We start from the raw sequence: 14,321 nt of genomic DNA on the forward strand, positions 1-14,321 counted from the left end.
GCACTGATACCGCAAATATCGCATCGTTTCACGATGCGATAAACATGCGGCTTTGAACTCCTGTGTCACGGGAAAGGATACTGCATGTTGTGGACGCAGCAGATTCATTTTTCACAATGCGAAGAACCTGCTGAAACCAGCCAAGAACTCTCGTCTGACGGGAATGAATACTGCAGATCGTGGACACAGCAGATTCAAGTTTCATGGTGCAATAAACCCGCGGGAACCTGCTACAAACTTGCCTGTCACGGGAACCGATATCGCATGCGCAGATTGCGGACAAACACGAGGGAATCCGCTACAAACCCTATGTCACAGGAACCGATACCGCAGATTGCGGGCGCAGGAGATTTCCATTTCACGGTGCAACTTACACGCGGGAACAACTCGCGTGTTACAAGAGCCGATATGGCGCGCGCAGATTGTGGGCAAAAACGCGGGAGCCCGCCGTGAATTCGCTTGTCACACATGCCGGTACAGCAAATTGCGCGGTTGATGCGATTTCCATCGGGCATCGCGTGACGTCCGACGGAAATTGGGGGTGGGCGATGTTTCGGAATTTTCACATTACAGATATTTAGCGAGAAAAACTCGACGGGCGATCTCTTCGGGGCTGGTATTCTCGGAACTTTAGGGTAAGGGGCTTATAAATACATTAAAAACATAGCTGGGCAATCAAAATTTAGAAATTTGTTTAAATTAACCAGAAGTATGAAATATCGGAGTTTGAAGAATCGCGAGCCTACTATTCTGAATGTTTTTGAGCAGGCCTATTGGATAAGTTTAGCCGCTCATCATGCCTTTCATCCGATAGTGTTCTGTAAAATTTGAAACATTTGTAGGGATGGTGGTAGGGGTGCCCAAATACTAGTTCTTAACTTTGTAAATTATTTGAATTAGCTAATAATATTCTCTGAACCTGATATTCCTCCTGGCAAAGGTGAAGAAAACACAAGAGTAACAAAAGCTGGTAAGAGGTACGCAAGAAAAGTATTGTGTGGAGTTCTTCAATACCTTTTTAGAGTCTGCCAACATTGGAAAGCATGAATACATGGTTTGATAGAACATCACTGATACATTTTGACATTCTTTTCTGCTTGACCATACCAATGTTATTCCCATTTGGCGGATTTGAATCCCGGTCAAGGTGCCCGCAATCTGACTGGGTGTTATCGCGGAAAAGGCGCCGAGTAATTGAGATTTTGGTTGCCGTCAAAAGATCCCCAGGTGGTCGAAATTAATCCTCAGTCCTTTGCTGGGCCATGCCACAGGCCCATAGTTCATTTGACACGTAAAACCCCCTTTTTTTCTTGTTTATACCATTATCTTATTTTTTTATGGGTCATTCTAGTTTTTTCAGCAGTTATAAGGCCTGTATTCGTTTGAAGCTTTTTCAAATACAGTCCTTTTGTATGCCCATGCTTTGCAGTGTATTGCAATATACTGATTAATGTCAGCTTTGGCTGTGTGCAGCATGAATCATTAGTGTGGGCCACTTTGTGTTGCCCTGCTCTAGTAGCCTCATGACCTTCATGGGCCTTTCATTTCTGTGACAAGGAATTGCTTGGTAGCATGGGCATCAGTTTGGTCTGATCCATAGACAGTTGTGGCCAGAAAACTACTAATGGGTTTAGGCTTGCTCTTTGGTGTTTATGAAGGGCTGTGTACTATTTTTCTCAAGGGAATGGGGTTCAGTGACCTGAGACCAATTGAAACGCTTCTGTATTAATGTGTTGTGTTTCGATGGGTCTTTTCCACAATTTTTCGGCACCATCTGTTGACAAATCAAAAAGCATTTCTGGTGGCTTTCTGCAACACTTTTACCAGCTATTATGCCTGTACTGTGGTTGCAAACGAAGGTGGAACCAAATTATGGCTTATTTGAATTGAAATGAGGCTACCTCTAGCTTCCAACTGTTACTGACTGCCAATACTTTCACTCAGGTGGCATAAAAAATGGTGGACCGGCCGTGTCTGCTACAGTTATGCATGCACATAGGCAATCCTGGGAAAGGTTCATTCCAGTGTATTGCTTTACTGAACAAGGTTTGCAAAGGATCCTTAATGAACTTGTTTCCATTGTTTTCATGTGCAGAGTTCATATGCACAGCTTCTAGCAGCTACTACACTCAGCAAGTTGGTGTCAAAGAGCCCGGGTTCCTTGAGTCTACAGCAGCGGCTAGAAATGCGTAAGTTGTAGCGCATGTTTGCTGTAGTTCAAGAGGGGAAAACAAGAATGGTGTTTCTTGTTTTTGCAGGCAACTACATTCTGTCATACCTATGGCAGAGGCCCAAGGGGGCCTCGTACGTGACCCAAGCACTAGTTCAGCTTTTTGCCCGGCTCACCAAGCTGGGCTGGTTTGATTCAGACAAAGAGGAGTTTGTTTTCCGGAATGTCATTCGCCAAGTGCAGTCGTTCCTGCAGGGTTCGGTCGAGTACTGCATGGTGGGGGTGCAGCTGCTTTCACAGCTTACCTGTGAAATGAACCATGTCACCGAGGTAGGTGCGACGCCGCAAGGAACCCACAGACGCAGGCTTAGCCTTATTTTCATTGCAGGCGGAAGCCAACCGTAGTCTGACCAAGCAGCGTAAGATTGCATCCTCTTTCCGGGATAGCCAACTGTATGACATTTTCCAACTGGCTTGCGACCTTCTTCGAAGAGCCCTGGATTCATGGAAAAGTCAGATGAGCTTCAGTGACGACACGCAGGTACAGTCCCCGTCTGTGTTGGTGTTCTTGTGCCCTATGTGCCTGAGTGTATCTCGTGCTTTGCAGCAACAACTGATGAGTCAGCTTCTGCGGCTGGCCCACCACTGTTTGAGTTTCGACTTCATTGGCACGAGTCCAGACGAGTCCTCGGACGACCTGTGCACAGTGCAGATCCCGACGGGCTGGCGGCCGGCCTTCCTTGACTACAACACTCTGCAGCTTTTCTTCGACCTGTTCCACTCCCTGCCGGGCACTCTGAGCCCTCCGGTGCTTTCCTGCCTCGTGCAAATTGCCTCAGTGCGCCGCTCGCTTTTCAACAATGCCGAACGGGCCAAGTTCCTTTCCCAGCTGGTCACTGGTGTCAAGCATGTCCTCGAGAACCCCCAGGTCTCTCGCCTCTTTTGGATTGGCCCACTTTTGGGGCTTGAACCGGCCATTTTATTTTCAGAGCTTGGCGGACCCAAACAGTTATCACGAGTTCTGCCGCCTCTTGGCTAGGCTCAAGTCTAACTATCAGCTCGGCGAACTGGTCAAGGTTGAAGCCTACCCCGAGACCATTGCTCTCATAGCAAAGTTCACTGTCACGAGTCTACAGGTAGGCTTGCCGAGCTTTCCCTAGGTTCATCTTTCGCTTTGTAGTGAGACTTTTGGCCTTCCTAGTGTCGGAAGTGTACTCAGTGTTGTTCCCTGTCTGTTCTGAATTATTCCGAGGTTCTCTGGAAAATGCTGTTTTTTTTTTTGGTTTCTGGCAAACAAAAAACTCCTTTCTTTCTAGTTTTTTGGAAAGTATTGCTTTCGCTTTCTAGGGAAAAATGACATTTTTATTATACTGCCCAATTTTTCACAAATATTTTAGACTAATTTTGTTTAACAAAAAGTGCATGCAAGAGCTAGCAGCAGCCACTGAAACTGAAACTCCTACGAATCTGAGAAAGAATGTGAGCAAAAGCTGAAAAGTCGTGAGCTTCAGCACTGGTATGGCTACTTAATTTTTTTGCATCTAGGAATCATCTGAGTCACAATTTAGTCAGTACCATAAAATCGAGGGGATACAGATTTTTAACATTTCTCTCGGTTTTTTATTGAATTTATACTCTCACATCTATTGTAATTCTGGATGCTAAGCAGAAATACAAGGTTAGCTTATTCCTATCTATTATAGTTTTTAAGAAAATGTCAACATTATCACATATGTTTCTGCACAACTTTCTTACAATATAGTCAACACAAAGTATGTCTGCACATTCTACAAACAGCAGAGAGTACAGCAAAGCTATTCTTGTAATTTTAGCATCAGTATAGAAAAGGTTGTGTGTGTTGGAATTCTTTCGCTGGTAACTAGAAATAAATTAAAAATGAAAACCTTATATATCAGTTTCTAGAAATATTAGTTTTGTTGCATTCTGATTAATGAGGTATCCATCTCCAGAAAAAGTATTCATATCCAAATTCTAGATCCAAAGGTACTGTGGGGGCATTATGCCATTTGTGCCAAACGCCAGCCTGCTGCATATGCGCCAAAATGCCATTTTTGTGAAAGATTGCTCCACACTTGTGTCAAGGTGAACTTAGTGAAGGAAAAGGAAGGTCCTTCTTTTTCCTTTTTAAGGTTACAATCACGCCACCGCACATGCCGTTATTGTAACCTGCCGTAAAATACCGGAGGAGTGCCCACCCTACTTCCACTGAAAATTGGGTTAATCTAGACATGGGCACTTGTCCGGTCAAATCAGGCCTTAACTTATTATTTGCCGAATTCCCAAGTTTAGAAAATGTTAATTGGGGGCGCTTCCACCATATTTTAGGGTAAAACGAAAATTCTTTCCTTGGGGGGACTTTGTCTGAAAGTAAGCAGACTGGTCAAATCAAGCAAGTAGTCTGTGAGGGTGTTAAGCATTTGGTGGAAAGGCTCATGACTCGCCACTCCCATCAGTCTTCACTGTTTTGCACGGGTGCACGCACGTCAAGCTTCACTATTTTTCACCAGCATGCTAGGAGAAGCGGGTGTGCATTTGCATTAGCTTAGTGGGCTGGAAAATTATGCTCGCTAGAAATATAGGTTGGCCTATACCGTGGCGTACAAACTTGTTTTTGAGTGGGGAGGCAAACCAGACTTCAAACTTATACTTCAAACAAAGATGAATAAGTTACTTTTAGAGGTCATAGGATGCTTCCAAAAGAGCGCAAGCACCACGTGACAAATAGCGACCAGTCACGTGACAAATAGCAACCACTTTTCCACGGCACCCGCGGGCGCCAACTACAAATTCGTATCGCGCCGTAAATATAGCTCTAAAACTTTTCTTTTTCTTTGTGAATTCGTTTTATGACTTCCTTTTCTCTACGAGAATGTAAAAAAAAAAAGTGTTTTTCCTTTGCATGTTTCCTTTAACTCCCATTTCAAGCATATTCTAGTCTTGTGCTATGAGATTTGTTTCATCCTCATTTCTTTGAGCAGGGTGGCACCAATCTCTCTTATAGTGAGGGCTCTTTGTGCAAGAAGTGGGCTGGCTTGGTTCAGTGAGCACATCTATCCTTGCTTCGCAGATGTGGCAGTTTGCACCCAACAGTGTACATTACCTGCTGAGTTTATGGCAGCGTATGGTTGCTTCTGTGCCATACGTGAAGGCCTCAGAGCCTCACCTGTTGGATGCCTACACGCCCGAGGTGACGCGAGCCTACATCACGTCACGTCTGGACTCTGTGGCCCAAGTCATCAGGTGGGGCCTCAGCAAACTTTGATTTTATGCAGCTCGCTATGTCTAAAGAGGTACTTTCTCTAGGGGCACCTTTTTTATATACCTTCGAGAGCTGCACACCTATGTGTTCTATATAGGATTTTTACCGAAGGTAGTCTAGCATAAAATGGGTGCTCGACATGCTTGGGAATTTTGTGCGTTTCAGTTACGCGGCTTTCAGGCTGCTATAAAGTTTAAAGATGATGGTGTGTACCCTTGAGATCAGTTTATAGCCTTGGGGCTGGTGGGCCTGAAAACATTGCGGGCAAGTGCTTATTGTGTATTTGGTGTGACAGTGTTTTGTCATGTGCAGTCAGAATGCCAGCTAATATTGAGCAACTGTTCCCTTTGCTCTAAGAGCACCTCAGTGGCTATGCAGGATTTTTGGTGCAAAGTTTTTGCAATCTAAAATCAACTGCACAAAAGGATGGTGTAGCTTGTTTGTGCTAGAACCTGCCGTTTTAGTAAACAAGACAAGTTTCGAGACCCAAAACGTTTTTTTATTTTTTAAGAGGTATACTTAACCCCCTTGCCTATTAATAATAAGTGTCACTCGTGCCACCCTTTATGGACCATAAAGCCCGACCACGAGTGTGTTTTGGTTTTAGCGCTTGTTTAGCGCGCTCTTCGGCAGATGGCAACACCACCCTTGTGGCTCTACTTACCTTGGCTTTTTTGCTCATTTGTGTTCCTGTTTGACAGAAAAAAAGCGCTTCATTAAGCCAAAAAAACAAAACACGATGGGTAAGTGTTTGTGCCAAAACAACATGGTTTTGGCGTGGAGGTCCGCTTTAGCCGACGAAGAGGTAAAAAAAAACTTCTATTTTAAAGCGAATGCTCATGCATATCTGATGACAAATCCTGCTGCCTTGCCGATTACTCGGAATCAGATAGTTTGATGAGGAGCGGTGGGAATGATGAAAACGATGCAAATTGTTTTGATCACTTGCATCAAGGTGGCTCTCCATCTTCCTGAATGTTTTCAGCGCGATCACGCTATAAAGAACTACTGAAGAGGACCAGATGATCAAAAGTTCTGATTTGGAGCAAGATACCGCACCTGGAAATCAAGGGGGGATCGGTGGCTGAGTGGTCTAGCGCACACCAGCTCGGAGCACGCGGAGTGAAAGCTCGCGCTGCAGAACCCACGATCCTGGGTTCAATCCCCGGCCCTGCCCGTTTCGATCTGGATGAGCATTGTACCGGTGTGCGGTCGTGTATCACTACTGCGTGGTGCACGTTAAAGACCCCAGGCTAGCGGTCGTACTGCACTGGCTAAATTGCTCATCTGAAGCACCCGACGCCCACTGAGGCAGACTAACTTCCGGCTGTATAAACATACACACAACAATTTGGAAATCAAAGAAATTCTTTTGTCTTATTTTGATGCCAATTGCCTGTTTAAAATGAAGTTTTCCTGTACGTTCCTTGAAGAAAAAAAAAATGAGTAGGCAAGGGGCTAAAAAAATACTAAACCTAGCAGGGAAAAAATAATTTTTTTTTCCTACCTAATTAGGACAGGTATATCTGAAAAATAATGTTTGACAAAAAAAAAATTTTTTTTTGCCCAATATTTTTGCTACAATACGCATTTTTTGATTTGCGGGCAAAACTGAAACTGTACCCTGTGGGATGATGATGATAGCATTTGTACCCACCTAGGCTGTGTTCCAAAATTCACTCGATCCGACTCCGGAGTAAAGGTTTTGTACCGTGGCATTTCAAAACTTGCTTGCGCTTACTTGATGACGTCAGAACCTGCGTTCCAGAAGAGGGTTGATTACTCTAGAGTAATTACTCACGCTACCCCCCTCAATCAGCGAGTAACTTCGGATCAAATCGAGTAAACACGTCACATGATCTGTTCACCGTCTGCTTGTTGTCTGCTTTCTGCGCCCACAGCCACCAAAGCTCGATTGCTCTGTTGTCTTTGGTGGCAAACGCTCGAAATGACAGAGAATCAGGTGCAGCCATTTATGTGTGGTTATTGTGATTTGCTGTTTTCAACGTACAAATCGACTGTGCCCCACATCCAGACCGTGCACCTTCCTCAGGAAGGTATACTTCTCATTATTATTAAAATGCGAATGTAAACAGGAGTTTCTTCTCATCATCGTCCTCGGCGTTTGAGGGAACTCGTATTCTTACGTTCAAGGTTGAAAATCTTCGAACGCAGTAGATGATGTGGAAGTATTTTTTAATTTTTTCGTAGAGTCTGTGTAATGAGAAGAAAACACTTGTAGCTGTGAAGGCTTCGAGGATTTTATGTAAATGACCAGTCAACAAACCTCACCCCGTCTCCCTCCCCAAGAAATATAGCAGTGTGGAAATTCTCTTTGTGATTTTGTAATCACATTCACGTCAAAGCGATCGTAAGTTACATATACAGTCAAACCTTGATGTAACAAACTTCGATGTAACGAAACCCCCGATGTAACGAAATACATACCTTTTTCTAACCGTAAGTGTATGCACGCCATGTATTTTTGACCCCCATGTAACGAAGTCCCATTTGCCGAAGTTTTGATGTTACTAAATTTCGTGGACTATTTGTCACAAACCTTTGGGTCCCAAAGGAGATTTTGGGAAGCACACGTGCTGAAATGGACCCCCGATAAAGTGCAAAGGGTGAAACGGGCTGAATCTGGCGAGTGGGGTGTACAGAACGGCTACTAGAGGACACTAGAGCCGCGCCGTTTCGTTCATCAGCTTCGTTCATGCTGCGTAGTTCGTTACGAGGCCTAACTAAAAGCATGCGTTTCTCATTGTCCTGGGCGATGGAGCCTTGAAGGCGATGGAGCTGCCCCTAACAACGTTGACCTCGACGACTTTCTATATGCCGACTCTGCTGTCATTGCGACGGAGGAGGTGAACGACGAGGCGATAGCTAGCGATGTTTGTGGGAACTCTCAAGACGGGGACGACATCGAGCCTGATGAGCAAGACATCTGCTATGTGCCTAGTAACTAGGGATGCTGCAAACCACCCTAGGTTCGAATTCGAAAGGTTTCGATATTTTCGAGCCGAACTGATGTTCGAATTCGAAATGTTTCTATATTTTCGGCTGTACGGAGGTTCGAATTCGAAAAATTCGCAACTTTCAAAAATCATGGAATGCGAATTTGAAAAGTTCGAAGCTTTCACGGTTTCTTAAAGTTCGGGTTTGATTATTTTGAATATCTTTTTACTTGAAGTTTGAGAAATTAAAAGATTTCAAACTTTCCTAAAGGCGCGTTCACACTCTTGCAACCGAGTACGACCGAGAAAGACTTCTTGGGACCGGATGCGCTGAGCGGAGCTGGTCCTAAGAGATCGCAAGAGGCTTAAAAACCGGTTTGGTCTCTCTCGGTCGTACTCGGTTGCAAGAGTGTGAACGGACCTTAACTTGAAAATTCAAGAGATTCGAATGTTTCGAATTTTTTTTTTTTTGGATCTGAAATTCAAACGTTTTGAATTCTTATAGACATGAAGTTCGATAAATTCGAAGACATCAAATTTCTTTCTACATAAAGTTCGAAAAGTTTGAAAGTTTCGATTCTCTTTTAGGGCTAAATTAGAAAAAAAAAAAATACTTCGAAGGTTTCGAATTTTTTCAAGTGCACAAAGTTCGAAGTCCGGTTTTCATGTTCCGCCACAGTTTCAGTTTCAAATAACGTTTCACGCCTCACTGTTTTTCACGAAATCAGGTTTAGAAAAGTTCGGGTGTGATATTTAGACTGCGCGAAGTTGGTCAGGCAATTAAATGAGACGATGAGTGTCCCGGATGTGCTGGAATATTTGCCGGTGCAGAGTGACGTGTGACCATAGATCAGTAATTGTGACCGCCAGCCCGGGCGGGGTCATTAACGTGCATCACGAAGTAGTGATCACACGAACACACTGTTTAACGATACTCATCCAGTTCGAAACGACCAGGGGCACGCAGGTGGTTGAGGCTCAGAAAAACCTTGAAGCGATCTGGCAAACTACCTCCCTACCCCCTTGCACGCTGGTAGTAATCCTATCGAACGCCGCCTGAGTGGTGCTGGCATATAGTAAATTTAGTTTGTACATGATGCAAAATCCTGAGACTGGGAATGAAATTGGAAAAAAAAAGTGTAAGAGGACAGAAAAAAGGGGGCAAGACAACGCCTCAAACTCAACTCTGGGAATGAAATTTGAAAGAAAAAGTATAAGAAGACAGAAAAAATTACCCCATCTCTGCGTGGTGAATGATGTTGATTGGGGCGAAGCTCGGGTGGTGCTGATGATTCTGATTTTGGTCATAGGTAGTGCTGATGATGCCGTTTTCATTCATGTCAGTAGGAGAATGTGTGGTTTTCTTTTTTTTCTTTTTTAAAGAAGACAGACGGGATGGCATCTCAGAACCCCCTACTCTTTTTTTTCTTCTTTTTCTTGATACTGATTTTGGTCATAGGTAGTGCTGATGGTGCCATTTTCAATCATGTCAGTAGGAGTACTGTGTTCTAGAGAGTTGTAGTGGCAAGAGCGGCGGCCACCGCGTGAAGATTTTGCGCGTAGACGACACCGTAGCGCTGCTGTTCTGAGCCCTAGGAACTGTGGCAAGACACTTGAATAAAGAAGAACGAAGCGCTGGCAACACACGCGCTTCATGTCTAGAGCCCAGCGTACATGGCCTCGTCTCATCCTTTGTAGATATTGCTACAGGAATGTGTCCCCGTAAGCCTCGTCGTCGGTGCTGCTCAACGTGTACTACTGTGGTTCGACTGGAGTTTTTCGCGACGCAGAAAAAGCGCTAATGTGAAAAAAATGTAGGTTTTTCTTTGCACTAATGCCTCTAGAGGTTTTTCTTTGCACTAATGCCTCTACTTTTATTATTCGCATGTTTTTGATGGAGATCATTTGATTAATATCGACCCCCCCCCCCCTCTTCCCAGTACTGACAGGTCGTTCAGCAACGCTATCACTTCGGCTGCACGCTTAATAGCTGCGAAATAAACCACGCGATACTGATATAACGAGAAAAAATAGACAAATAAATCTCAATAAATCTCTCTTTTTTAATGGTGAGAGGAACAATAAACTGATGTATTGTTTTTTGTCATTGTGTTGCTGATGCGGGGACCAGCGTTGTGTAAGGTGCAAGGCGGAGCGCGTTTGGGAACGGTCAAGGTGCCACTGCAACTGGCGAACATACAAATTTTTTTTTTGTGTTAGACAGTCTATGAAGAAAAAAATACCCCGATTGGGAGTACATGAAGCATTAAAATACGATGTGAACACAAACTTCAACAACACCTAATATGAAAAAAAAAATTATTTTCAACTCGCTGCTTTATGACTTCTCAAAAGTGGTAATACACTTCATCGACATACACAGCAAGCACATGACAGATATCCAGCAACATAGTACGCAAAAAACTACAAAATAATCATAATATATTGCGGCATAGGATCCTAACCTCTTCGCCATTGACGATGTGCACATAGTCCCGAAGGATAAGGCGCGGTTCAAAATGTCTCTCGCACACCGCTGATGTCTCGGCGAGGCGTTTATCTTCTCGATTAAGATTTTTTTCCCCCTGTAGTCTGCGCGACTCCTCCTTTGGCGCACGAAACAGCGGCGGCTTACGATCGCTGGTGGCTGCCCTTGTTGACCGGGTAGCCCGACTTGCATCTCGGCACAATGCAGTGTGTGCGTCCATCTTTTTCCTTGCATTTATGACCGAGACGGCAACAGAACAGGGAAGACTCCCCACCACTACACCACAAAGAAAAGCGCTACAGCGCTACGTTCGGGAGAAGTGTACCGCCTCAGCTTCGTCGTCTTCTTCGCTCATCGCACATTTGCCATCTGCCACAAATTCTCCTAGGGCACGGAACTCCAGCGCCACTCGCGGCATATGCGTTGACCGTCTTCACGCGGCCCATTGTAAGCGGGCGCCGCTCTTGCCACTACACCCTCTAGAACACTGTAGTAGGAGAATGTGTGGTTTTCTTCTTTTTCTTTTTTTAAGAAGACAGATGGGATGGCATCTCAGAACCCCCTACTCTTTTTTTCTTCTTTTTTGTTGATACTGATTTTGGTCATAGGTAGTGCTGATGGTGCCGTTTTCATTCATGTCAGTTGGAGAATGTGTGGTTTTCTTCTTTTTATTTTTTTAAGAAGACAGATGGGATGGCATTTCAGAACCCCCTACTTTTTTTTCTTCTTTTTCTTTTTTCATAATTTTGTTTCATCTTTTTTTTTTTTTCAATTTTTTTTCTTGCTTTTGCTGCTACACTCACGAGCAGGAGCATCCGGCGGACAGACATACGGACATGGCTAGCCCCTAAGGAGCTTCGCCCCTAAAAAAGGGGACATGACGTCTCAAGCTCAGCTCAGGACGTCTCGAACTCAACTCAGCTGAAAACTCAGCTCAGGGCAATGTCTCCAACTCAACTCAGCGGAGTTTGAGACGCTGTCTTGTCCCCTTTTTTTTCTTTCTTCTTACACTATTTCTTGCGAATTTCATTCCCAGTCTCAGGATTTTGCATCATGATCAACATACACCAGCTCGCCTGCACCTTGACAATTTTTTAGTTTGTAATTGCTTTGGAGGTTAATTTTTCGGGACGGAAGAAACGCCGAGCAAAAAGCACTGAAGCTGACACAACTTGAGGTCGAGGAGCGTTCTACCATACCAGTGGTGTCGAAAGAGGAAAAAGGGGGAGGGGAGGGGGGGGGCTCCAGTCTCTCTTCCCCCCCCCCCCAGGTATTTCGGACTGTTAAAGAAAACAGTACGGGGAAAGAGGGCATGGTCGAGCTTATTTTAATCAGAAATTATTTATGCATATGTATAGCTACTGTCACTCTTCACTGCTAGAAGATCGCGTAGATGGTCATTGTTAGAAACTCATTGTCCAAAGGCACTACTTGTCACATGCTCGGTGGTTCGGAAGTTCAAAGCTGTCTTTTCGACCTAAATATCTGTGCCATTGGTAAAAAATAATAAATAAATAAACATAACAATAAATGCAAAAATAAAAAGCCGGAGAAAAAGAAAAACTATCAAGAACCCGCCGGAAGTGTTGTATTCTTGCATATTCAGAGGCCCAGAACTAAGAAACACGCTTCTCCTACGAAAATGTGCACAGGCTAAAAGAAACACGCCCCAAAAAGATTAAAAAAAAAAAAAAAAGTTTTTGACGTGCTGATTTTGAACATTTTTAGAAATCTTCCCACATGACTTCCCCATGAGTAAATTTATTCTTCAACGTGACAAAAAACAATAAATACATTATTTTGTATACTGCAGATGGTGATGATGTGTACTGTCTGTGGTGTTAATTTAAATGCGATACCTCAAACAATTTAGACGAAAAAAATTACCGAGTTTAGGGCATAATTGCCCTTAGACACATGTTTAGATATTTCTTCGAAACTCGTCTTGAACAACAATAATCATATCTTAAGACGACACTTACATAGGCTATACATAGATCATTCTTAAAAAGTTAAACATCTCTACCATAAATAGTTTCGGCTATAGCGCGCTTCAAATATGGCACAAATGACAATTGCCAAAAACCCGTCGTCCTTACTCGCTCCTTCGGGAATCTATTTCTTTAAAACCAAGCATGCCAGATGATTGAAATAAAACAGCATTGTCTTTCGCAAGGAATACAGCACCGCATGTAAAAATGCGAAGAGAAAAAAAAAACAGAAAAAAACTATGAATGTACCTCACTGCTTGAAACCAAATGAAACCGCCCGCTGGTTTTTCAAAGTTCGTCGAACTTTTGACTTTTCAGGAATCGAAAGTTTGACAATTTTCAAATTCTTTAGATTAATAGGTTCGAAAGTTAGAAAAACTATAGAATTTCTTAGCGTAGGAAGTTCGAAAGTTTGAAATGCTTCGAACGTTTTAGTGCAAGAAGTTAAAAAAAATCATCAAAATTTTTAGTCTATCAAGTTCGAAAGTTTGACAAGCATCGAATTTTGCAGCGTAATAAGTTCGAAATTTCGAAAAGCGTTGAAATTTTTAGTTTAACAAGTTCGAAAATTCGATTTCCGTCAAATTTCTCGATATAGAAAGTAAGAAAATTCGAAATCTTTCGAACCGCTTGATTCGATCATCGAACCTTTGGTTCGAAAAAAGTTTGCGGCATCCCTACCAGTAACCGTGAGGTGGTGGACACAATCAATGTCTTGAGGCGGTTCGAGATCACACAGCAAGACGAAGACACAATGCAGTCCGTCTGGCTATTTGAACGTCATGTGATGCCAATAATAATGCCAAGAGTGGCCCAGAAAAAGGTGACGGACTACTTTTAACCGAAATCGAGGCGTCCTCGGTGTGTTTTGTGCACCTGAGAAACATTTGTGGAAACTTTCTTTAACGTTAGCCTCGAATTTCTATGTAGCGAAATTTCAATGTAATGAAGTAAATTCCGAATTGTACGGACCTTGTTACATCGAGGTTTGTCTGTATCGCATTTGACAAAGCTCTAAGTGCTATACTGCTACACCGTATGGTAGCAATTTTTGCAAAGCGTAATGATGCAAATTGCGATGTGTGGAACTTATGCGTTTAGGGCACCTGGACTACACTCACAGTGATCGCGCTGATTAATAAAAACAAATTTTGGATGTCTAACTGAAAGAAATTAGTACTTTCGAACTCAATATACAGCCCAAAAGGAGCTGGTGGAGCCACCTCAGAAAACACTGCGTCGTCGCTGCCGAAGAAAAACTTCGAAGCAGTTAGTATTATCGTCTCTTCGAGTGCTTTCTCCATGATCAAAAGATATAGTCTGCTATTTTTTGCTATCGCTGCAATGTTTTCTTTTTGCCGTAGCCAGGACAAAGCCAATCTGTGCAGTATCCAGGTGATTATCCAGGCCGTTCCAAAATCGAGTCGCGGATTGT

At 43.4% G+C, this 14,321-nt stretch overlaps 1 protein-coding gene across 1 annotated transcript in view; it reads left to right on the forward strand.

Moving 5' to 3' along the window:
* LOC8051988 (exportin-7-B) overlaps positions 1-14,321 on the forward strand; it is a 58,206-nt gene that overhangs the window by 5,873 nt on the left and 38,012 nt on the right. Inside the window, exons 3-8 of the mRNA XM_029988046.3 lie at positions 2,096-2,189; positions 2,259-2,500; positions 2,559-2,711; positions 2,778-3,098; positions 3,160-3,306; positions 5,259-5,431. Coding sequence (XP_029843906.1) covers positions 2,096-2,189; positions 2,259-2,500; positions 2,559-2,711; positions 2,778-3,098; positions 3,160-3,306; positions 5,259-5,431 — 1,130 coding nt within the window. The remainder of the gene's footprint in view (positions 1-2,095; positions 2,190-2,258; positions 2,501-2,558; positions 2,712-2,777; positions 3,099-3,159; positions 3,307-5,258; positions 5,432-14,321) is intronic.

The sequence above is a fragment of the Ixodes scapularis genome, unplaced genomic scaffold, assembly GCF_016920785.2.
Source record: "Ixodes scapularis isolate PalLabHiFi unplaced genomic scaffold, ASM1692078v2 PGA_scaffold9__187_contigs__length_104089568, whole genome shotgun sequence".
NCBI lineage: Eukaryota > Metazoa > Arthropoda > Arachnida > Ixodida > Ixodidae > Ixodes > Ixodes scapularis.